The 24,905-nt window shown below is 43.3% G+C and overlaps 1 protein-coding gene across 2 annotated transcripts in view; it reads right to left on the bottom strand.

The window, feature by feature from the left end:
• Positions 1-24,905, bottom strand: part of LOC126475322 (solute carrier family 22 member 7-like) — a 138,365-nt gene that overhangs the window by 15,995 nt on the left and 97,465 nt on the right. The window contains exons 7-8 of one of the 2 annotated variants that reach the window (XM_050103107.1): positions 11,305-11,519; positions 1,711-1,898 (exon numbers count right to left, since the gene is read on the bottom strand). The exons of the other annotated variant lie outside the window; for it this stretch is intronic. Coding sequence (XP_049959064.1) covers positions 1,711-1,898; positions 11,305-11,519 — 403 coding nt within the window. The remainder of the gene's footprint in view (positions 1-1,710; positions 1,899-11,304; positions 11,520-24,905) is intronic. 2 annotated transcript variants of the gene reach the window in all.

Below are 24,905 nucleotides of genomic sequence, written 5' to 3'. Positions count from 1 at the left end.
GTCGGGGATCCTGTGGCTTCAGGCCTCAGATTTCGAGAACCACGAGGACCTACTGACTCCGGGCGTCAGCCACGCGAAGCCCAGAAGGAAAACATCAATGAAACGTTTAATACTGCCTCGAAAGAGAGTCGTACTCGCTGTGGCTTCATGCCTAATACACTGGCCAAGAGCCGTAGCACGTCGGCCACCCTGAGGAGACGGAACACGCAATTCTCTACTCCCTGTCGGACTCACAGAAAAGCTTGCCCAGCCTGACTTCACATTCTTCTGCCTCACTCGACGTTGCTGACTCTCTCACAGCTCCAGCTCGCCCACGCAAGGAGGACAGAACAGTAAGCAATGTCCCAACACCAGCAATATCAGAGTCCTCGTTTCCAGTCTAATTTACAGCAATGAGGTTTCTTTGCCTGCCCCCACTGACATAAATTAACAAGAAAACAGGAGGCTTGTAACCTCTCAACTTCTTAACACAAAACTAAATGTATCTGATACACCTCTAAAAACGAGCAGTGTGGCGCTGTGGTTAAGACACTGCCGTTGCATTCGGGATGAAGGCAGTTTTGATACCAATCACTGTTTGCCCATCCAAGTTTAGGCATTCCGTTGCTTCCTCAAATCGCTTTGACGAATGCCGGAATGCTTTCTTAGAGAAAGACATAGCCTGTTCCTTGCCCTATTCTTCCCCAACGTGAACCTGGATACCTGTCGGTGGGACTCTAAATCCAAATCTTCTCTTCTTGTTTTCAAATACTTAGGCCTTTAGTAATAATAATAATGATAATAATGAGCGTATGGTATTGGTGGCCGGGAGACCCCTCGCGGGGAGGTTCGGCCGCCGCTCCACAAGTTCTTTAACGCTACTATGGCGACTTGCGAGTGAATGAGGATGAAATGATGATGAAAGACACGCAACACCCAGTCGTCTCGAGGCAGAGAAAATCCCTGACCCCGCCGGGAATCGAAACCGGGACCCCGTGCGCGGGAAGCGATAACGCTACCGCAAGACCACGAGCCTTTTCTTTTCTTTTTCTTTTTTTTTTTAAATCTCATTTTGTTCGACTTTGTTTGTTGCCTCTGCTCGGGGCGGACGTCGTAAGACATGTGTTTAAGTTAGTTGTTGATCAATTAACTCAGTTTTTTTACTACAGAGGGCAGCTAACTATCTGACCGAACACGCTGAGCTACCGTGCCGGCAGCCTTTGCCGTCTCATTGCCTTTCTCGCCAACAGTTTTAGCTATCACAGCGTGGTATTTAACCCATAGAAAAAACTCTTCTCCCATATATATTCTTCCTCCTTATATAACTATCTTTTCTCAACCAAGTGTTGCCATGGCTCAATCTGGTTAAATGGAAAAGAATGAAAAGAGAAAGCTTATGTTTCTAATGCACAAGGGAATTGTGTATGCATCCTAATCTCCTTCTCCCCCCTGTCTCTGCCCACGTCCTCCTCCTCCCATTCTCCTTGTCCGCCTTCTCCTCCTTCCGCCTCTCTCTCTTCATCACCTCCTCCTTCATCTTATCATCAATTTTCTCCTCATCCCATTATGAGAATCAGTTCTTATTCGAGTCTGCTGTTTGTAAAGAATAATTATTTGCATGCACAATAAAGGACAAAGGAACATCGATACGGCTTTGCTGTAGTAGAATATGACTGTAACTGCACAATAAGAATTTTGTACCTTATTCCTTATAAATAAACGGATACATACCAGGTATGAAAGGTACGGATTTGCACACATAACGCAAGACAGAACTGTATATTCAATGGCGATACATGTTTGGCGTAGACATGTCGGATGGATTTCCATGCCCTGTAAGTTCGTAAGTAACAACGACGAAGTTGAGAAGAGTTGTAGCGACAGTGACCCAGCAGTTATCAGCCATTGTTCAGCAGATACTGAAAAATAAGAAAAAAATTCTGTAACATATCAGATACTGAGCAGTATTTGGCAGCTGGATGTATATGTTACAAAATATCATACTGTGTTGTATTTGTTCGTTTATCTTTATCGCATTAAGGATTACATGCTGTCTTTTATTTTGGACCAGAAGAAATACACACATACCGGGTCGCTATAATTAAAGTGTAGCTACTCTCGAAGGTCCGGTGTGGGCTGTAATTATCGCACAGCAGCGAAGTTTGATAGATACACTAATGCGCTCGAACATCGGGCCTCCCCTCAGATCTTTCAGTTGGCGATACACTCTCAATGAAGCACTATAATTTATCCGTTCACATAAAACAGTTTCACTAATAGCGTACTGTCTCTCCTCTTGATAGCCTACTGCTCACTTATTTTGTGGCTTATCAATTGGCAGTGTGGATAGCATACTGTTATCCAATGTACAGCGCACGATTTGCACCTGGTGGCCAAAATTGGAACTATTTTTTCCCAGCGCAAATCGGTTCCGCATAAACGTATTCACATATCTATCAAAGTTTCGTTGCCATACGATAACACAAGCCACACTGGACTTAAACGTGAGCAGTTACAGCGAAATGTAACCACCCTGTATATTTTTATTGTAATATAGGTGTAATAGTTCTTGCTGGTTCCAAGTGAGTCCAAGTGTCATCCTGTGATGCGATGGACAGAGGCAGCAGCTGCAGCTGTAAGACAGACGGAGAAGTACTTGGTGCCAGAGTAGGAGACCAGTGATTCGGCATTCCGGGAAGGCTACACTATAGGGTAAAAGGGAGAGCTTAGTAGTACTGAAGGTAGTTACCTAAGTCGGAGACTGACATCTTCATGGCAGGCTGGGCTTACCGGGAAGAGGTAGGGAAATTGGTCTATGGAAAAACATTCGGGTAACTTCGACCGTTGATAGCTGCTGCTTGTGAATGTGCATGCTGTTGTATCCAGCAAGAATTAAGTAGTGAATTATCCGTGACTGTTGCGAAAAGTCTTGCATACATCTCATTCATATCGATGAGAAACTCTTCATTATGGTCAGTGTATTGAAAACGGAAATAGTTATGACGAATAAACTAAGTACAATGGACAAAAGGTATTCACAGCCAAGATATATCCCTCTGATACCTACTCTTTGTTTATTTTATGTTTCTCTTGAACCTAATCTCTCTGTTTACATAATGCGTCGTTTTTAACATTTTTTGAAGCTTTTATATACAGGGTGAGTCACTAACTATTACCACCAAGATAGCTGGGAAAGTATGATACGAGCTGAAAAGACTGTGGGACAAAAGTTGCATGGCATAACGAGGGCCATAGTATGACGTTGGTTTTTTGTTACTAGATGGGGTCACTTCAGAGATATCATGATCAACTTTGTTTTTTTAAATGGGATGCTATAGCTTGGTACTTATTTTCTGACAGCAGCTATTAAGACGAATCCAATAATTTGTAACAGTAAGGTCCTTGAACGTCAATGAATTTCACTAAGGTGGCTTGAACATCCATTTACAGAAGGTGTTCGAAGTGATGACCATTGGTATCAATGCAGTGCTACAATCTTCTTATCGTTGATTGAGTGATATTCCTTATCACATCGGCACATGCTCTTACAATTCTCTCTCCCATATCTTCAAGTGTAGTTGGAACGTCATTGTAAACGCTGTCTTTTATGTATCCCCACAAGAAAAAATCCAGAGGCGTCAAGTCTGGCGAACGAGTCAGCCACGACACATCTCCTCCGTGTCGAATCCAACGATCTGCGAATTGTCTCTGTAACTCATTTCTAGCCATCGCCAGAAAATATGCCGGACACCCATCGTATTGATACCACATTCTGTTCCTTGTTCTTAAAGGTATTTCTTCCAATAACAGACCTAATGTTTCTTGCAGGAATGTGGTGTACTCCCTACCATTCCTTCGATGAAACAGGGGCCTATAATTCTGTCCTCCTCAATCCCACACCATACATTCACCGACGACGGCTTGCAACTTGCATCAGTCAAGATGGATTTTCAAGTGCCCAATTACGCATGTCATGCATATTAAGATTTTCATGGTTCGTGAATGTAGCCTCGTCAGTAAATAAAATCTAATTAATAAATGTGTCATCCCTCTGAATCTGAAATTCAACCCATTGGTAGAATTCAATGGGACGTATACAATCCGTACCAGTTAATTTTTGGTGGCGACTGGTATGGTAAGGATGATATTTATGGCGATGCAGAACACGAACAACACTACTCTGGCTCATGCCAGATTCCATTGCGATTTGACGACTACTAACACAAGGATCTCGAACCACAGTAGCAAGAGTACCAATTTCCGTTTCCTCGTTAGTAACTTTCCGATGCGTTAAAGATTCAGTTGTTCTCAATTTATCATACACATTTTGTATGTACGACGTGTAGGGTGAAAACGTTGAGGATATCTTTCTGCGTATAGGTCTCTAGTTCACATTGAATTTTGTTGACGTTCTCCGTAAATGAGAAGCATATCGACTTGTTCTTCCAAAAAACACATAATTCACATTCGCTTGATTCGACAATACTAGTCTTACCGTTCCTATTAGTCTTGTATTGCGAAACCGCCGAATGGTGTTTACATGTCAATGGCACGTTAGATGGATACGCCGTATTCGGTGAATATTTGCTATTTGCACTCAGAGCATGTGATTCGATAAATGCCGAAGTGTTATGGAATACCACTCAATAAATGATAAGAAGATTGCAGCACTGCATTGATACCAATGGTCATCACTTCGAACATCTTCTGCAAATGAACGTTCATGCCACCTTTTTGGTCTTCGTTGATCTTCAAAGACCTTACTGTTACACATCATTGGATTCGTCTCGGTATCCATTATCAGAAAATAAGGGCTAAACTATAGCATCCCATTTAAGAAAATAAAGTTGACCTTCATATCTCTGACGCGACCCCCACAAAAAACAGTCATATTGTGGCCCCATTGTCCCATGCGACATTTGTCCCACAAATTTTTCAGCTAGTATCATACTTTCGGAGTAGGTAGTGACTCACCCTGATTATATGTACAGCCACGTCAGAAATCGAGGCAACATTTTCACCCCGCTACTGCCAATGTTGGGCTACAGAAACAACAAATTATCATACGAGCGAGAGGTACTATACACAGCAGTGGAAATTAAAACCACTGAACATTGTCCGTAGAAGTATACGATGTCGACAGCGATCACGAAATTTGTAGTGATTTGACCGGTAGCGCTAGATACGGTCCGAAGGACACTATAACGTCGCTGTGGAAGCAGCTCACAGTCGAAGTGTCCGTCGCACTCACGATCGAGTAATGGCTTGTTTACTAGATCCGGAGCACGCCCGTCAGCGGAGGTCGCAGCACAGTGGAACTCTTTTTGCGAGTACGGTGACTGATGCGAACAAGGAATTCAGTTTTCGCAAATATACCCTGAAATTTTACTGCCAGTACGATTTTGCTCATTCCACAGTATCCGAAATCGACGGATGGTTTCACAACGAGATTTGTCTGTGTGATAATGAAATGCTAGGTTTTAGTACGATTTTGTAGCAAACGTATGTTGAAATAATGCGATAACGAAGCTTGTGGTAGGATTATGAATGGAACCCAAGAAAAAGTGGACTTCGAGCATACAGACGGAGAGGTCATTAAGTTAGCTATCAGTTATGCAGGTTTACTACTTAGGACAGTAAGAATTTTAAATATTCCGCTTGAAGGAACACGGAAAAATTTGGGAACCATTCTGCAAATAATCTTTGAAAAACTGGTCGGAAACAAGTACTTCAATGTAGACAACGGATAAAGAGTGCCACAATTGATTTACAAAAATCATATCCCGTCATATATATTCATTCAGAGAGTTAAAGCCTTAGTAATATAAGCCATTTACTTACTTACGCCAACTGCGAATCCACTGACCACCAAAATCAGCATTCGCATTAATCCTGACGCGAACAAGGAAACTTAGGAAACAGCCCAACACATGCACTGCGGTGTTCATTCGAAGGGCGTTAAGAATAATCAAAATACTACGCTATACCGTTGTTTACGTGCTTACCATCTCCAGGGCAGGATGAATCCATAAATATAGAATTGATAAATACTGATCTAATCCACGTCCGAAAGTGTGCGTAGGATTGAGCTGTATTGAATCACAGTACTCCAAACATCGCAGTTTCAATAATGTCAAATTTTACAGAAATCTCAATATGACTCACGAACAGAACCCTGTAAGAACATAAAGACCCACGCAATAACTGGGCAAAAATCTGGGAAAATATCCAGAACCCGACGCCAGGAACTAGAATAAGTGCATAATTGTATGAAATTGTAAGCTAAACGATCCCTGCGGGAGAAATCTGCATAAAAGGAAGACCCACTCTGTATTGCATTCAATACATACCTTCTTCTGCCGAAACGAAAGCGAAATTTGCAGCTGGACGAGGAAGAAGCTTGCAGTACTAAACATGACAACCACAGCAACGATAGACATGGCGCACATAACTAACATGCACCGTCAGCTATTACATTTGGCTACTCGGTCAATATGTTCACTACGCGACCTCCACAATATCTCCTTCCCTACAGGACCATTAATGTCTCTCACCGTTCAACATCAACGTATGAGGCAACGCAACAGAAAATAGTTCCATAACTTTTTAACCGCTGTTATTGCTATGGAGTAAATATGTCACCTGCCCACAACTAACAAAACTCAGCGGTACGATAAGCTCTTGATGCTCTGAAATTCAGAAGGGACACTATATTTGCCCATAAGAATTATTGCGACTACTTTCGTATTTGTAATAAACTTGAGTAACATGCTGCTTAAATGAAACACGGCTTAAGACGCCCACAGATGGCGCAAAATTGCCGTTTCCGTTTTTATTATTAAGTTTAAATTTTTATTTCACTAGTTTTGAAATTTCATCGTCAGTTTGACAGATTAGACAGTGCTCTTGAAGTGCACTCCGTCTTCAGGCCACGAGTGGCCAACCGGGACCATCCGACCGCCGTGTCATCCTCAAGGGAGGATGCGGGTAGGAGGGGCATTGGAGTCAGCACACCACTCTCCTGGTCGTTATGATGGTATTCTTGACTGAGGCCGCTAGTATTCGGTCGAGTAGCTCCTCAATTGGCATCACGAGACTGAGTGTACCCCGAAAAATGGCAACAGCGCATGGCAGCTGGATGGTCACCCATCCAAGTGCCGACCACGTCCAACAGCGCATAACTTCGGTGATCTCACGGGAACCGGTGTATCCACTGCGGCAAGGCTGTTGCCCCGGTCTTGAAGTGATGCGACGACAAATGGAATTTCGTAGGTGGACCCCTTTTGTTTGTTTTTAACTCTGTGTTGAAAGATCAAAAGCGAGCCACTCAGCCAAGCGTCCAGTCACTGAGACGGGGGAGCAACGAAGCATTCTTGGGTAAGGCAGAAACTATATTCTACTTCTATACATAGAAACACAAAGTTATTTTACTAAAAAGTAAACTACTCCGTCTGAACAGGACTCGGAAAGCCCGACGGTATTGACCGGCCGCCGTGTCATCCTCAGCCCACAGTCGTCACTGGATGTGAATATGGAGAGGCATGTGGTCAGCACACCACTCTCCCTTCCGTATGTCAGTTTACGATACCGGAGCCGCTACTTCACAAACAAGTAGCTCCCCAGTTTGCCTCACAAGCGTTGAGTGCACCCCACTTGCCAACAGCTATCGGCAGACCGGATGGTCACCCGTCCAAGTGCTAGCCTAGCCCAACAGCACTTAACTTGAGTGATCTGACGGGAAGCGGTGTTACCACTGCGTCAAGGCTGTTGCTAAAGTTATTTTACACAGGTGGATTTAATTTACAAGCACTTAAAAGACTTTACCGTTTTCAGTTGTTGTACGTTATCATCCCAACTAATCACGAGGAGAAATTTTTTAATTCGGAAATTGCTTATTTATGAAGAATGTCATGCTTCAGTTTATTTAGTTGCCTTGCTGTACTTTAACAACACCTGTTCCGTTCGGGAGACAGAAGACAGCCTTCTACGTAGGAAACGTCCTTGTTCACCTAACACGAAGCTTATTTAGTACCCAGACTACAATTTATTACGATGGAGAAATATCTTCTCACTCATTGACTCACTGGTATAGCAACAAAGCTGGCCGAAGTAGTAAACTAAGGAAGTGTTCGGCATGCACTAGAAGGGGAGGTCAGGAGGCCATAAAGAAAAAAAAAAAAAAAAAAAAAAAGAAAACGGTCAATGTGCCTGTTTGCCACTCGTTGAAACAGAGTTCGGTTCCCCCATCTCGCCCCGATGCGGTAGGTCCCAAAGGATTTTCTGTAGTAGCTTGTTTCGTCTTCAGTATAACTCTGGTGCGTATTATTTGTAGTCTTTAAGAGAACCATTGCAGTACGACCTAGCGAAAACTGTATCACAAAACTCACTAAATTTTAAACAAAATTCATCCAAGTTATGCCACTGGAGTGAAATAATATTACTATTTTGAGGATTAATTGGTTTTGGACTAATCACACAAATGTAGCCAAATTGTATCCATTACGAACTTCGTATTTCAAATGTAGGTGAGAGTAACTAATCGTATAAGTATGTAATTCCTTCGCATGAAAGAAACGGATGACGATATACCTTTTCTTTTCCCAAATTACAGACTCAAATATAAGTGCCAAGCTCATCGGCAATCTTTTTGCCCCTTTATTCGAGAACAGTAAATTTTTTTATCACTCTCAGCTTTGCACACAGTCAGATCCAAAGTAACTTGCCGAAGAGAAAGTTTTGCCTGTATGCTGTAAGGGCTGGCTGGCTGAAGGTGGTGTTGATTGGTGGGCCTGTAGCCGCGCGGGATTAGCCGATCGGTCTTAGGCGCTGCAGTCATGGACTGTGCGGCTGGTCCCGGTGGAGGTTCGAGTCCTCCCTCGGGTATGGGTGTGTGTTTGTCCTTAGGATAATTTAGGTTAAGTAGTGTGTAAGATTAGGGACTGATGACCTTAGCAGTTAAGTCCCATAAGATTTCACACACATTTGAACATTTTTGGTGGGCCTGTGAGACCCAGTGACAGACGAGTGGTTAAGGAGACTTTTACAACAATTACAACAAAGGAAAAGGAATTCAGCAATAAGTCACAAATCCAATCTGTATTCTTATGGCAGCTCTAGATTTCAGCTACTGAGTAACTATCTTAAGTGAAAAAACGAGAAATATACAAGAATCAGTACTTAAAACTTGTAGGTTAAAATCACGTTGTACAATAACGAAAAAGTAAAAAAAAATATATACACGGAAGCATTTTCAGGCTAAAAAAACACAGCATCTTAACATCACGAAATCTTGCGCTCCTACTCTTAGGGCACAGCTTAAGATCCATAAGGGAAGTATACCTGTAAGACCAATAGTTGACGGAAGAGGTTGTGCTATCAGTAAGGTTTCCAGGAAGTGTCTCAACTTTTCAAGAAATGTTTTCACTACAATAGACAGTATTCAGTCAAAAATAGTTGTAATTTCGCCAATAATATACGTGACATACCAGAATTAGCAGACATAAAATTTGTCTCCTTTGACATAGTAAACTTGTAATATACTAGTTAACGGCACGATTGAAATTGTTGGGAAGAACCTAAACGAACAGAACAAACTCCCTAAATATGATACTGATGAGTTCCTCGATTTGTTGTCAGTAATTCTGCAGTGTAATTATTCTGAATTTATTGATGAAATATACCTCATATAACGATGGACTCAGCATGGGAAGCTCCATTTACGGTCTGCTTGTCGATATGTTTGTCACTACCTTGAAAGCTGTGTAAATTATTTAGATCCAATCATACACATCAGTGATCACATTCACACTTTCAAGATTTATGGGCAACCTACCACCACATATAGTGTAATACCTGCCATTCTCACTACCCAGAGATCCATGAACATGCTGCCTTTCATTCAATGATCTATCGCTTAATATCTATCCCCATGAATGAAGACAACTTCCAAATTGAATAAAATGCAATCAGACAAATAGCATGGAACAATGGTTGCTCTCCTACCTTGGTGGACTCCATAATGCACAAAAAGCAGAAACAACAGGTGTGCTCCCTTCTTTAGCCCGTTGAGGATGGGCCCAACAACATGCCGAATGGACCGCTCAGGATTGGCATCACGTTCTCTTCACCGATGAGTGTCGCATATGCCTTCAACCAGACAGTCGTCGGAGACGTGTTTGGAGGCAATTCGGTCAGGCTAAACGCCTTAGACACACAGTCCAGCGACTGCAGCAAGGCATTATGTGGGGTCCATGTACGCGGCTCGTGGTCATGGAAGGCGCCATAACGGCTGTATGATACGTGAATGCCATCCTCCGACCGATAGTGCAACCATATCGGCAGCATGTTGGCGAGGGATTCGGCTTCATGGACGACAATTCGAGCCCCATCGTGCACATTTTGTGAATGACTTCCTTCAGGATAACGACATCGCTCGACTAGAGTGGCCATCAAGTTCCCCAGACATGAATCCTATCGATCATGCCTGGGCTAGACTGAAAAGGGCTGTTTGTGGACGACATGACTCATCAACCACTTTGAGGGATCTACGCCGAATCGCAGTTGAGGAGTGGGACAATCTGGACCAACAGTGTCTTGATGACCTTGTGGAAAGTATGCCATGACGTATAGAGGCATGCATCAATGCAAGAGGACGTACTACTGGGTATTAGAGGTATCGGTGTGTACAGCAATCTGGCCCACCACCCCTGAAGGTCTCGCTGTATGATGGTACAACATGCAATGTGTGGTTCTCATAAGCAATGAATAGGGCGAAAATGATGTTTATGTTGCTCTCTGTTCCAATTTTCTGTACAGGTTCCGGAACCCTCGGAACTGAGGTGATGCAAAACTTTTCTTGATGTGGTGTATATACTTAAAATATACAAATGTAGTGAAGTTAAGTGTACATGCTGTGCAATATCGATCCGTACAGAAAGATTATGCTGTGGCATTGTATGTAAAAGTGGCTTACTATGGGTCTGTAATCATCTTAAATAGAAATAATAGTGCAATGGACCAAATGGAGCAGTGTAAAAATTCCTGTGTACCTCCTGTGCCAAACTGTAGAACTGTATAACCTGTGTGCATAATCAAATGGTTTGCACAGCAAATGTCCTCCTGGGCTGGTGGTCGTTTGGATTTTAGTCAATTTATGTTCATACTAAACAGCCGTGAAAATTTTAGTAATTTGCAGACCTTGTTTCTGGCAAAAGTGAATATACTTATTATTGATCATAATATTGAATAACAAGTTTTTATGTAAAGAAATTGGTAAAAATATGAGGCATGCTTGATTTAGTGGCAAGAAGTACGCTAGTACAGTACCTGTTGTCGGCACCACGAGAACAATGGAAATAACGGTGGCGATCAGGAACACCAGACAGTGCGTAAATCTTCTGCCGAAGTAGTTTCCAACGAAATGCCCCAATATGCAAGCAGTCACCATGAAGGCGCCCTGGCCGAAGTATCCAACGAAAGGATTCTCCCCAAAACTTTTGTTATGGAAGAGTAGAGTGAAAAGGACAAGAGAAGCCGCTGACCTGTATGGAGAAATAAACTTAATGTATTATCTTTAAATGTGACGACAAATGTTTATAAACTCTCTTTAATGAAGTGCTGAATTTGTATTTGATTAGTTTTCAAACAACTCCAGCAGTGCAATATGCCCTAACATCGTAAAATAATTTAGTGGGACGTTTACTTCACCACAAAAATTTTCTGTCATAGAGTCTGTTGCTGTTAGTTTATTGATTCATTACTGAACACTGATTGATGCGTTTCTGTTACGCCATAAAAAACTTCATGCTAAAACGAGTCTTAAATCAAAAGAGGAAGAAATAAACTATCCACTCGTTAGTAAAAACATTAACCCGTAAGCAACATTCGGTTCAGAAAAGCTACTAGTGCGTTTTCCTGTCGTTGTAGTGCGGTCCTCAATGTGACGAGTGGTTTGTGCAGCTCTTCAAGCTAGTATATCTCATGGAAGCGTCTTAATCTGTTCATAAATATAGCAAGCGACACCCACGTGGAGTTATACTCTGTTGTCAAGCCTTGGGGGTCTGTCTACAATTTTTGCACTCCGTAATTCCCTCCATTTCTATTGACTATTCCTTGATACCCCGGGGTGTGTCCTATGAGCCGATCCCTTCTTTTAGCCAAGTTATGCCGTAACTTCCTTTTATCTCGATTTAATGAAGTAGATATCAGTTATCAGACCTGTCCTTCTGATCATCAACATTCTTCTGTGTAGCTACATTTCAAACGCTTCTGTCCTCTTCTTGTCTGTACTACTTATAGTTCGCGGTTCACTTTTGCAATAGCTCCATCACTTCCTGTGCAATAGCGATCGACGGTCTGTTTCCGTTGCCACTTTGCATGGCATAATTTTCGTAAACGCTATGGTATTGATCAGCTGACCATAGACCCCCGTTGGTCAAGATCTTCACAACGCAGATGTGGAAGACAGTACTAACAGATACACTTCAGAAGCACCCACCAGATTCCTCGTAATCTACCGACCAGTTCCGTAAATGGACGTTTTCCGGCCAGAACTTTACATGGCCCGATGCCAACGCACACAGCAGGGTAGACGTAAGACGTCGTCGTCAGTAATAGGGGGCGGTAGGCGTTTGAGGCCGGTAAGCCGCACATTTTATAACTGACGCCATGACATGTGAAATCATGTTCTCTGTCGTTGCTATAAACACTTCTTTTATTGCCGACTACGATTTTGGTCCACATTGCACATCATCTGCAGGTCTAGTTGGAGCAGGGAAAAGAAGCAACAACAATAACAATTTCTAAAGAGTGACATTACAGACATTACCATAAGAGGCTGCACAATTAACAACAAAATATTATGAGGACACGCACATACCTTGCGTCGCAAACTGAAGTTTATCAGTAGTGGGGCAACAGGGACGTCACCCCAAAGTATGTCACCCCAGGGGTGGCGACACCCCAAATCCAAGATGACGGCCGTGACTTAAGTACGTGACGTCACGTCACATCAGCTGAAGACACAATTGACGTCAGCTGATGAAGCAAGTACCGTTATCCAAAAATGGCGGGAAGATAGGTCAATTGAGCTACCTATACTAACCTAAGAAAAATGCGGGAAAGAAAGGGCTACCTCCACTAATCCCTTCCTAGGAACTGGACATAAGTCTTTATTTAAACAATTACACGCAGTACCACCATCAAGTGTATTGGCCATCCTCTTCGAATTTCGAATTTTTTGCTCTAAGAGCTTACATTGAATTCGAATATGATTTATTTTCTACATCATTAGTTTCGTGTTACCGTCACAAGAGGCTGCTCTTCGCGATATGTCACATTGTCGTGCACTGGTACTACGAACAGCAGCCGACAAGCCTACTTTCACACCCACCGACGTCTGCCGGACACAAACATCTCGCTTTCTCTCGCCCGTCTGCGTCACCCGAAGTCCGGCAGGGCCGTCATACCCCAGACACCCCAAAACAGGAACCACGCAGGTGTTCTTAATCAGCTCCTTCAATCGATACGCTTAATAACATCGAGAAAACATTTCCAGCCATTGAAAGACTATTAAACACGTACTCCAGCTCTAAAAAGTTCCAAACATATAACACTTCACTACAGAAGTGATAACAGCATTAGTATTGTGCTACGACCACAAAAGGCTTAGATATCCGTTTCTCTGTGTTTTAATAGCTCTATTACATGCACTGGACGTAAGTCTTTATTTAAACAATTAGGCCCAGTACCGCCATGAAATGTGTTTGGCATCCTCTCGGAAAATGTGCATGAATTTTGCTGAGGGAGGTTAGTTTGATGTCACCCCTACTAGAGACTGCTCATTCATATAGGCAAGAAAAGGTGTTCGCTGCACTTCCAAATAGCTAGTTTCAACTACTTTTCAAGGTAATCCAACTACTTTTCCTACATACATCAAATTACGGATCTCACCTAGTTTATTACACTGATACAAAACGCTCACCATGACAGCGGCCTGGAGGGGAGGAAAATTGTTGTGAAAAAAGGAATCAGTCTGTTCTGGGCTGCTGGAGAGATGAGGGGGTGTGCTTTACTTATTTTTTTTGAACAATTTACTTACTACGCATTTCACCTAATTTATTAATTACGCTGATGCAAAACACTGACCCTAACGTGTTTAGAGTCACTATATACAGTTTACAGACCTCGAATCTACTCCTAACTAATACTACATTACACTGATGTGCAGAGACGCAAACAACTCCTAAATTACGAGGTAACGCTGTGGCTAGCACATTAGACTCGCATTCGGGAGGACAACGGTTCAATCCCGCGTCCGGCCATCCTGATTTAGGTTTTCCGTGGTTTCCCTAAATCGCTCCAGGCAAATGCTGGGATAGTTCCTTTGAAAGGGTACGGTCGACTTCCCTAATCCGATGAGACCGATGACCTCGTTGTCACCTCCCTCAGACAACCCAATCCTAAATCACAGAAAATAATCCAATACACACCATGCAAATCACTGAAATAATGCATGCAAACACGCTCACAATGCTTAAACACCCGAAAATAATTCAAAGCACAAACACTCAGTCCAAGTAAAAACCCATCTTATCAACCACTCGAACCCTGATTTGAGTGGATGGAAAGCCTATGAGCAACCCCTAACACACACATTCAGAGTCTCCAGATGCAGGAGACTGACCCAAATATCCATCCTAATTACATAATTAATCACAAAGATCAGTCATAATTACACAACTATATACATAGCGCTGCATCAGGACGGCTTAAAACCGCAAACTATACGACTCACCTTATCATGCTTTAATTACACAACTACGTGCATGGCACTGCACAAGAACCACAATACTACGCAAAAAGCTGACAACTCGTGTTGTCCTGTTTGGGAAAAAAATTATACCAATCGAAACCAACAACCGAAACTCTCAAACTCTACCCTATACCTACAAGCTAGGGGAAAAAAGTTCAACTCGCTAGATCCTGCTGTTCGACAGAGATAAGTTTAAAAAAGTCTGTTAGCTCCAAGCATACACCATCTATCCCTGTTTGACATCAGAGTTTACTACACACGCCTACTAAAAAATAATCCTAACCGGAACCAGTGGGAGATCCTCGTCCGAAAAGACTGCCTCCTCATCCGTATACAATCACAAACTACGTGATCGAGCTACTATGCTAACAGTCTCACGGCACCTGCCTCGCCGAAATGAGTGGGCGCGAAAGCCCCGCTTTCCCTCCAAATGCATGCTGTTCCTCTAACTTAATGGCTACGAAGTACTGCTGTCACAGCCCCACGACGCCTCGTGTTCACAGACTTTGGTTTACGTCACGTAGTACGCTCGTGCAGGGCCGGACGAGAGTCACCGTTCAGTACTCGATTATTATTTATTTAACACCAACTTCGCTCCTATAATAAAGCAAAACATTTCCGATCGCAATAAAATCCCATTTTTCATGAAAATACACAAAGTCCAGTTTTATGAGGAAAAATCTATATAGTTTTTCACGTTCGACTTCGAAACTCGTCACCTCTCCGACCACATTTACGTCTAAACCGATATTTCCACTCACGAATACAGATTTTCGTGATTAAGCAGATTCCAAATCACGCTCTATAATTTACAAAGTCAAATAACGTCTTTCTAATATCTAGACAACCGGCAAACGTGTCTTCTACCTGCTTGATGCACACTCCACAATCGACCTCCTCTCAACTAAATAAAGAAGTCAAATGCGAAGAAGCACTCGACCGAACAATTTACATGATAATAGAATAATGGTCCAGCGCAAACACACATCCATATTCAATCTTGTCAAATTCCCACTTGATCACTAAAGCTGTCCAGCACATACTAAGTATTAGTACGCTATTCGGTCGTCTAGACGAGTACACTGTTAAGTCAAATGCATTCCCGCACTGCAAAAGTCTGTTAGCGGGAAACTTGAATCATTCCCACAACAGCCCCCCCCCCCCCCATAGACAGAATCATTGTACCAAATCGAACACATAATATATTTGATCGCTATACTTACAACTGAATGCCATTCGACAATGAGCGAAGTATCCAAAATACACCCTGCTTATGGCTCAGGAAATAGAAATTTCTGTACCCTTCTTGTCACTTGACATAATCTCCCCTTTGCCATCACAGTATTCCACTTCAAAGCCAAGCCTTCCTTACCACTGGACATAGTCATCTCCTTTACACATCTCAGAACACAAGCACATACTTTATAAACCAGTTGCTACCAACTTAGAAAATTATTGTGCTAAGGAACGTGTTATGAAACCGGTATTTTCAACCCCCTCAAGCCACCGCAGCTAGATATTTAACCAGTATTTCTAAAGCATTCTCTCTCTGTGCCAGGTCAGAGGTTCCGTGATATATCGACTGGGCTATAGGCGATACTTGATTGAGAAGGATCACAAACAGTGGATGATGTCGTGAGAAATGTACACTAGCTTTCCAGATCTCTAGTGCAACACTATCCGCTAGAAATGCTGTATCACATTTTGAATCAAGTCCTCGCAATCAAGCACATACCTGTGTAGGATCCTATGGAGAAGTCCTTTATTACATCCCGATAATGAATCTTATTTCTAGCAGGCTCATATCTCGAGCCGATCTGCTATAGTAAAATCGCAACCCCGTTTCAGTTAGCCCCCATGCAGCTGCTGTCATTTCTCCAGCTTTACGAATCTGATCGTTCCAATTTAAATCGCAACTTAGTAGGAGTTGGGGGAAAAATGTACCTACCACGTTCTGCAACCCATGTAGAAACAGGCTCAGCTGCATTACTGTGACAGGACTGTGGTTTGACCATTCGATGGAAACCGGAACCGTTAGAAGGACAATAATTTTTCAACCGTACTGCGGTGCGCCCCAAAACTACATACAAGTACTACAGATCCGAGTCCATTCACATCTATCTTCGTTATTCTGTACCATCCAACAGAGAAATATTACCAACTATAAAAGCCTCACTAACTTCATCTGATAGATAGCTCGACAATATTTTCACCGCATCTCTTTCCTGCCATATATACACTCCGGGAAATGGAAAAAAGAACACATTGACACCGGTGTGTCAGACCCACCATACTTGATGCGGACACTGCGAGAGGGCTGTACAAGCAATGATCACACGCACGGCACAGCGGACACACCAGGAACCGCGGTGTTGGCCGTCGAATGGCGCTTGCTGCGCAGCATTTGTGCACCGCCGCCGTCAGTGTCAGCCAGTTTGCCGTGGCATACGGAGCTCCATCGCAGTCTTTAACTCTGGCAGCATGCCGCGACAGCGTGGACGTGAACCGTATGTGCAGTTGACGGACTTTGAGCGAGGGCATATAGTGGGCATGCGGGAGGCCGGGTGGCGTACCGCCGAATTGCTCAACACGTGGGGCGTGAGGTCTCCACAGTACATCGATGTTGTCGCCAGTGGTCGGCGGAAGGTGCACGTGCCCGTCGACCTGGGACCGGACCGCAGCGACGCACGGATGCACGCCAAGACCGTAGGATCCTACGCAGTGCCGTAGGGGACCGCACCGCCACTTCCCAGCAAATTAGGGACACTGTTGCTCCTGGGGTATCGGCGAGGACCATTCGCAACCGTCTCCATGAAGCTGGGCTACGGTCCCGCACACCGTTACGCCGTCTTCCGCTCACGCCCCAACATCGTGCAGCCCGCCTCCAGTGGTGTCGCGACAGGCGTGAATGGAGGGACGAATGGAGACGTGTCGTCTTCAGCGATGAGAGTCGCTTCTGCCTTGGTGCCAATGATGGTCGTATGCGTGTTTGGCGCCGTGCAGGTGAGAGCCACAATCAGGACTGCATACGACCGAGGCACACAGGGCCAACACCCGGCATCATGGTGTGGGGAGCGATCTCCTACACTGGCCGTACACCACTGGTGATCGTCGAGGGGACACTGAATAGTGCACGGTAGATCCAAACCGTCATCGAACCCATCGTTCTACCATTCCTAGACCGGCAAGGGAACTTGCTGTTCCAACAGGACAATGCACGTCCGCATGTTTCCCGTGCCACCCAACGTGCTCTAGAAGGTGTAAGTCAACTACCCTGGCCAGCAAGATCTCCGGATCTGTCCCCCATTGAGCATGTTTGGGACTGGATGAAGCGTCGTCTCACGCGGTCTGCACGTCCAGCACGAACGCTGGTCCAACTGAGGCGCCAGGTGGAAATGGCATGGCAAGCCGTTCCACAGGACTACATCCAGCATCTCTACGATCGCCTCCATGGGAGAATAGCAGCCTGCATTGCTGCGAAAGGTGGATATACACTGTACTAGTGCCGACATTGTGCATGCTCTGTTGCCTGTGTCTATGTGCCTGTGGTTCTGTCAGTGTGATCATGTGATGTATCTGACCCCAGGAATGTGTCAATAAAGTTTCCCCTTCCTGGGACAATGAATTCACGGTGTTCTTATTTCAGTTTCCAGGAGTGTATATATCTTGACCCATCTTGGGAGGCGGATCCACCTTCAAACCCATATTGTGGATCCACACCCCAACATCGATCCGGATGCAGCGCACGGTGGGTCCACACTCTAACGCTAACTCTGCTCTACTGCAGGTCCCGGAGGCTTTCTGCGACACATGTATATACATAGACATACAGAAAACACAGCAGACGCTCTACAAATGTGTGGATGACTGACGTCAAACAGGGACGGATGGTATATGCTTAGAGCTAATAGACTTTTTTAAACTTATCTCTGACGAACAACAGGAACTAGTGAGTTAAACTTTTTTCCCGTAGCTTGTAGGTGTAGGGTAGAGTTTGAGAGTTTCTGTCACTGGTTTCGAGTGGTATAATTTTTTCCCGAAACAGGATAACACTTGTTGTCAGTTTTTTGCGTAGTATTGCGGCTCTTGTGCAGTGCTATGCATATAGTATTATTTAGGAGTAGATTAGAGGTCTGTAAACTGTATATTGTGACTCCAAGCACGTTAGGATGAGTGTTTTGCATCAGCGTAATAAACTAGGTGAGATCCGTAATTCGATGTATGTAGGAAATGTTGTTGGATTACCTTGAAAAGTAGTTGAAACTAACTATTTGGAAGTGCAGCGAACACCTTTTCTTGCCTATACGAATGAGCAGCCTCTAGTGGGGGTGACACCAAACTAACCTCCCTCAGCAAAATTCATGCACATTTTCCGAGAGGATGGCAAACACATTTGATGGTGGTACTGGGTCTAATTGTTTAAATAAAGACCTATGTCCAGTGCATGTAACAGAGCTATTAAAACACTGAGAAACGTATATCTAAGCCTCTTGTGGTGGAAGCACAATGCTAATTCTGTAGTGAAGTGTTGTATGTTTGGAAATCCTTAGAGCTGGAGTACGTGTTTAATAGTCTTTCAATGGCTGGAAATGTTTTCTCGATGTTATTAAGCGTATCGATTGAAGGAGCTGATTAAGAACAAATGCGTGGTTCCTGTTTTGGGGTGTCTGGGGTATGACGGCCCTGCCGGACTTCGGGTGACGCAGACGGGCGAGAGAAAGCGAGATGTTTGTGTCCGGCAGATGCCGGTGGGTGTGAAAGTAGGCTAGTCGGTTGCTGTTCGTAGTACCAGTGCACGCCAATGTGACAAATCGCGAAGAGCAGCCTCTTGTGACGGTAACACGAAACTAATGATGTAGAAAATAAATCATATTCGAATTCAATGTAAGCTCTTAGAGCAAAAAATTCGAAATTCGAAGAGGATGGCCAATACACTTGATGGTGGTACTGCGTGTAATTGTTTAAATAAAGACTTATATCCAGTGTATACAGGCTGTTACAAAAAGGTACGGCCAAACTTTCAGGAAACATTCCTCACACACAAAGAAAGAAAGTATGTTATGTGGACATGTGTCCGGAAACGCTTACTTTCCATGTTAAAGCTCTTTATTACTTCTCTTCAAATAACATTAATCATGGGATGGAAACAGACAGCAACAGAACGTACCAGCGTGACTTCAAACACTTTGTTACAGGAAATGTTCAAAATGTCCTCCGTTAGCGAGGATACATGCATCCACCCTCCGTCGCATCGAATCCCTGATGCACTGATGCAGCCCTAGAGAATGGCGCATTGTATCACAGCCGTCCACAATACGAGCACGAAGAGCCTCTAGATTTGGTACCGGGGTTGCGTAGACAAGAGCTTTCAAATGCCCCCATAAATGAAAGTCAAGAGGGTCGAGGTCATGAAAGCGTGGAGGCCATGGAATTGGTCCGCCTCTACCAATCCATCGGTCACCGAATCTATTGTTGAGAAGCGTACGAACACTTTGACTGAAATGTCCAGGAGCTCCATCGTGCATGAACCTCATGTTGTGTCGTACTTGTAAAGGTGCCTCGGGTATGGATGTGTGTGATGTCCTTAGGTTAGTTAGGTTTAAGTAGTTCTAAGTTCTAGTGGACTAATGACCACAGATGTTAAGTCCCATAGTGCTCAGAGCCATTTGAACCGTTTGAACTTGTAAAGGCACATGTTCTAGCAGCACAGGTAGAGTATCCCGTATGAAATCATGATAACGTGCTCCATTGAGCGTAGGTGGAAGAACATGGCGCCCAACCAAGACATCACCAACAATGCCTGCCCAAACGTTCACAGAAAATCTGTGTTGATGACGTGATTGCTCAATTGCGTGCGGATTCTCGTCAGCCCACACATGTTGACTGTGGAAATTTACAATTTGATGACGTTGGAATGAAGCCTCATCCGTAAAGAGAACATTTGCACTGAAATGAGGATTGACACATTGTTGGATGAACCATTAGCAGAAGTGTACTTGTGGAGGCCAATCAGCTGCTGATAGTGCCTGCACACGCTGTACATGATACGGAAACAACTGGTTCTCCCGTGGCACTCTCCATACAGTGACGTGGTCAACGTTACCTTGTACAGCAGCAACTTCTCTGACGCCGACATTAGGGTTATCGTCAACTGCATGAAGAATTGCCTCGTCCATTGCAGGTGTCCTCGTCGTTCTTGGTCTTCCCCAGTCGCGAGTCATAGGCTGGAATGTTCCGTGCTACCTAAGACGCCGATCAATTGCTTCGAACGTCTTCCTGTCGGGACACCTTCGTTCTGGAAATGTGTCTCGATACAAACGTACCACGCCACGGCTATTGCCCCGTGCTAGTCCATACATCAAATAGGCATCTGCCAACTCCGCATTTGTAAACATTGCACTGACTGCAAAACCACGGACTGATGACCACAGATGTTAAGTCCCATAGTGCTCAGAGCCATTTGCAAAACCACGTTCGTGATGAACACTAACCTGTTGATGCTACGTACTGATGTGCTTGATGCTAGTACTGTAGAGCAATGAGTCGCATGTCAACACAAGCACCGAAGTCAACATTACCTTCCTTTAATTGGGCCAACTGGCGGTGAATCGAGGAAGTACAGTGCACACTGACGAAACTAAAATGAGCTCTAGCATGGAAATTAAGCGTTTCCGGACACATGTCGACATAACATCTTTTCTTTATTTGTGAGTGAGGAATGTTTCCTGAAAGTTTGGCCGTACCTTTCTGTAACATCCTGTATAATACAGCTATCGATATGTCAGCCTCTTCTAGTGGAAACACAACACTAATGCTGTAGGTAGATAATAAATTTAAAGAAATTTAAACAAATTTATAGAAGTTTAACGAAATTTAAACAATTTTATAGAAATTATATTCGAATTAAATGAGCAGCCTCTAGTGGGGTCGACACCATACCAATCTGCTCAACAAAATTTTAAAAGAGGGTGGCTAACAACATTGACGGTGGTACTGCTTGTAATTGTTTAAATAAAGACTTATGTCCAGTTCCTAGGAAGAGGTTAGTGGAGGTAGCGCTTTCTTTCCCGCATTTTCTTAAGTTAGTATAGGTAGCTCAATTGACCTATCTTCCCATCAAAATTCAAATTTCCGGGCAGTTCGTAGGATGGGGTTACTTACGTTAGTGTAGGTAGCGCAATTGAGCTATCTTCCCGCCATTTTTGGATAACGGTACTTGCATCATCAGTTGACGTCAATCGCATCATCAACTGACTTGACGTGATGTCACATACTTACGTCATGGACGCCACCTTGGATTTGGGGTGACGCCGCCCCTGGGGTGACCTACTTTGGGGTGACGTGCCTCAAATGATGTAAAACACAAAAGTCGTGGATGAGGTAAAAAGTTTTGTATAGTCAAGTGACGCGTGAACATGTCATTGGCTAGTGTATAAAAGCAGCATCAGTGAGACTTTATCATACAGATTCCTCCATGATAAAATAAAAAATTTCTGAAATCAACGAGTAAAAGACATGAAACAGATTTCTGTATATATGATGCGTCATACAATAAAAAATAAAAACAGGTGTAAAAAAACTCTCTCATACTACAGTGTGCATCATACATTTTCGTTCTCATTTGTTAACTTTAGGGGAATATACCGGTGAAATTTCAACCCGTTCATAAAAATTTCGCAGAGGGCTGAGAATTTTCTTCATAAACTATCTTGCCGTCTGAATTCAGTGGATAAATCCAATTTTCACAAAGAAATTTTTTTCATACTTTTTGATTTTTGAGTTTTGAAAAATTTTTTTTTTCTAAATCCATATGCGGATTGTTGGTTGTTACGGAATGCAGTTTCAAAAAAAGTTTGAGCCAAAACTGTTTAAAATTGGCGGAGGAGTAGCATTTTTTTAATGTGACAATTTAGATTTTTTCAAAGAAGTAGATGTATAGTCAGCTTTCTATCAGTAGACAGATACATACGGTGAAGAAATTTAACTGAAACATAAATTTAACATGACTATGGACCTTGCCGTTGGTGGGGAGGCTTGCTTTCCTCAGCGATACAGATAGCCGTACTGTAGGTGCAACCCCAACGGAGGGGTAGCTGTTGAGAGGCCAGACAAACGTGTGGTTCCTGAAGAGGGACAGCAGCCTTTTCAGCAGTTGCAGGGGCAACAGTCTGGATGATTGACTGATCTGGTCGTGTACCACTAACCAAAATGGCCTTGCTGTGCTGGTACAGCAAATGGCTGAAAACAAGGGGAAACTACAGCCGTATTTTTTCCCGAGGGCATGAAGGTTTACTGTATGGTTAAATAATGATGGCGTTCTCTTGGGTAAAATATTCCGGAGGTAAAATAGTCCCCCATTCGGATCTCCGGGCAGGGACTGTTCAGGAGGACGTCGTTATCAGGAGAAAGAAAACTGACGTTCTACAGATTGGAACGTGGAATGTCAGATCCCTTAATCGGGCAGGTAGGTTAGAAAATTTAGAAAGAGAAATGGATAGGTTAAAGTTAGATATAGTGGGAATTAGTGAAGTTCGGCGACAGGAGGAACAAAACTTCTGGTCAGGTGAATACAGGGTTATAAATACAAAATCAAATAGGGGTAATGCTGGAGTAGGTTTAATAATGAATAAAAAAATAGGAGTGCGGGTAACCTACTACAAACAGCATAGAGAATGCAATGTTGTGGCCAAGATAGACACGAAGCCCTCACCTACTACAGTAGCACAAGTTTCTATACCAACTAGCTCTGCAGATGACGAAGACATTGATGAAATGTATGATGAGAGAAAAGAAATTATTCAGATAGTGAAGGAAAATTTAATAGTCATAGGTGGCTGGAATTCGGTAGTAGGAAAAGGAAGAGCACGAAACGTAGTAGGTGAATATGGAATGGGAGTAAGAAATGAAAGAGGAAGACATCTGGTAAAATTTTGCACAGAGCATAACTTAATCATAGGTAACACTTGGTTCAAGAATCGTGAAAGAAGGTTGTATACATGGAAGAGGCCTGGAGATACTGGAAGGTTTCAGATAGATTATATAATGTTAAGACAGAGATTTAGGAACCAGGTTTTAAATTGTAAGACATTTCCATTGCAAGATGTGGACTCTGACCACAATCTATTGGTTGTGAACAGTAGATTGAAACTGACGAAACTGCAAAAAGGTGGGAATTTAAGGAGATGGGACCTGGATAAATTGACAGAAACAGAGATTGTGGAGAGTTTAAGGGAGGGCATAAGGGAACGATTGACAGGAATGGGGAAAGAAATACAGTAGAAGAAGAATGGGTAGCTTTGAGGGATGAAATAGTGAAGGAAGCACAGGATGGAGTAGGTAAAAAGACGAGGGCTAGCAGAAATCCTTGGCTAACAGAAGAAATATTGAATTTAACTGATGAAAGGAGAAAATATAAGAATGCAGTAAATGAAGCAGGTAAAAAGGAATACAAACGTCTCAAAAATGAGATCGACAGGAAGTGCAAATTGGGTAAGCAGGGATGGCTAGAGGACATATGTAATAATGTAGAGGCATATCTCACTAGGAGTAAGATAGATTTTGCCTACAGGAAAATTAAAGAGACCTTTGGAGAAAAGAGAACCGCTTGTATGAATATCAAGAGCTCAGGTGGAAACAGAGAAACAAAGAAGGGAAAGCAGAAAGATGGAAGGAGTATATAAAGGGTCTATACAAGGGCGATGTACTTGAGGGCAACATTATGGAAATGGAAGAGCATGTAGATGAAGATGAAATGGGAGATATGATACTGCGTGAAGAGTTTGGCAGAGTACTGAAAGACCCGGGAGTAAACAACATTCCATGAGAACAACTGACAGCCTTGGGAGAGCCAGCCCTGAAAAAACTCTACCCTCTGGTGAGCAAGATGTATGAGACAGTCGAAATACCCTCAGACTTCAAGAAGAATATAATAATTCCAATCCCAAAGAAGGCAGGTGTTGACAGATGTGAAAATTGCCGAACTATTAATTTAATAAGTCACGGTTGCAAAGTAATAACGCGAATTATTTACAGACGAATGGAAAAAACTGGTAGAAACCGATCTTGGGGAAGATCAGTTTGGATTCGTAGAAATATTGGAATACGTGTGGCAATA

The sequence above is a fragment of the Schistocerca serialis genome, chromosome 4, assembly GCF_023864345.2.
Source record: "Schistocerca serialis cubense isolate TAMUIC-IGC-003099 chromosome 4, iqSchSeri2.2, whole genome shotgun sequence".
NCBI classification, from domain to species: Eukaryota; Metazoa; Arthropoda; class Insecta; order Orthoptera; family Acrididae; genus Schistocerca; species Schistocerca serialis.
The sequence above is the reverse complement of the archived record's forward strand: the minus strand, read 5'-3'. Positions and strand labels throughout refer to the sequence as shown.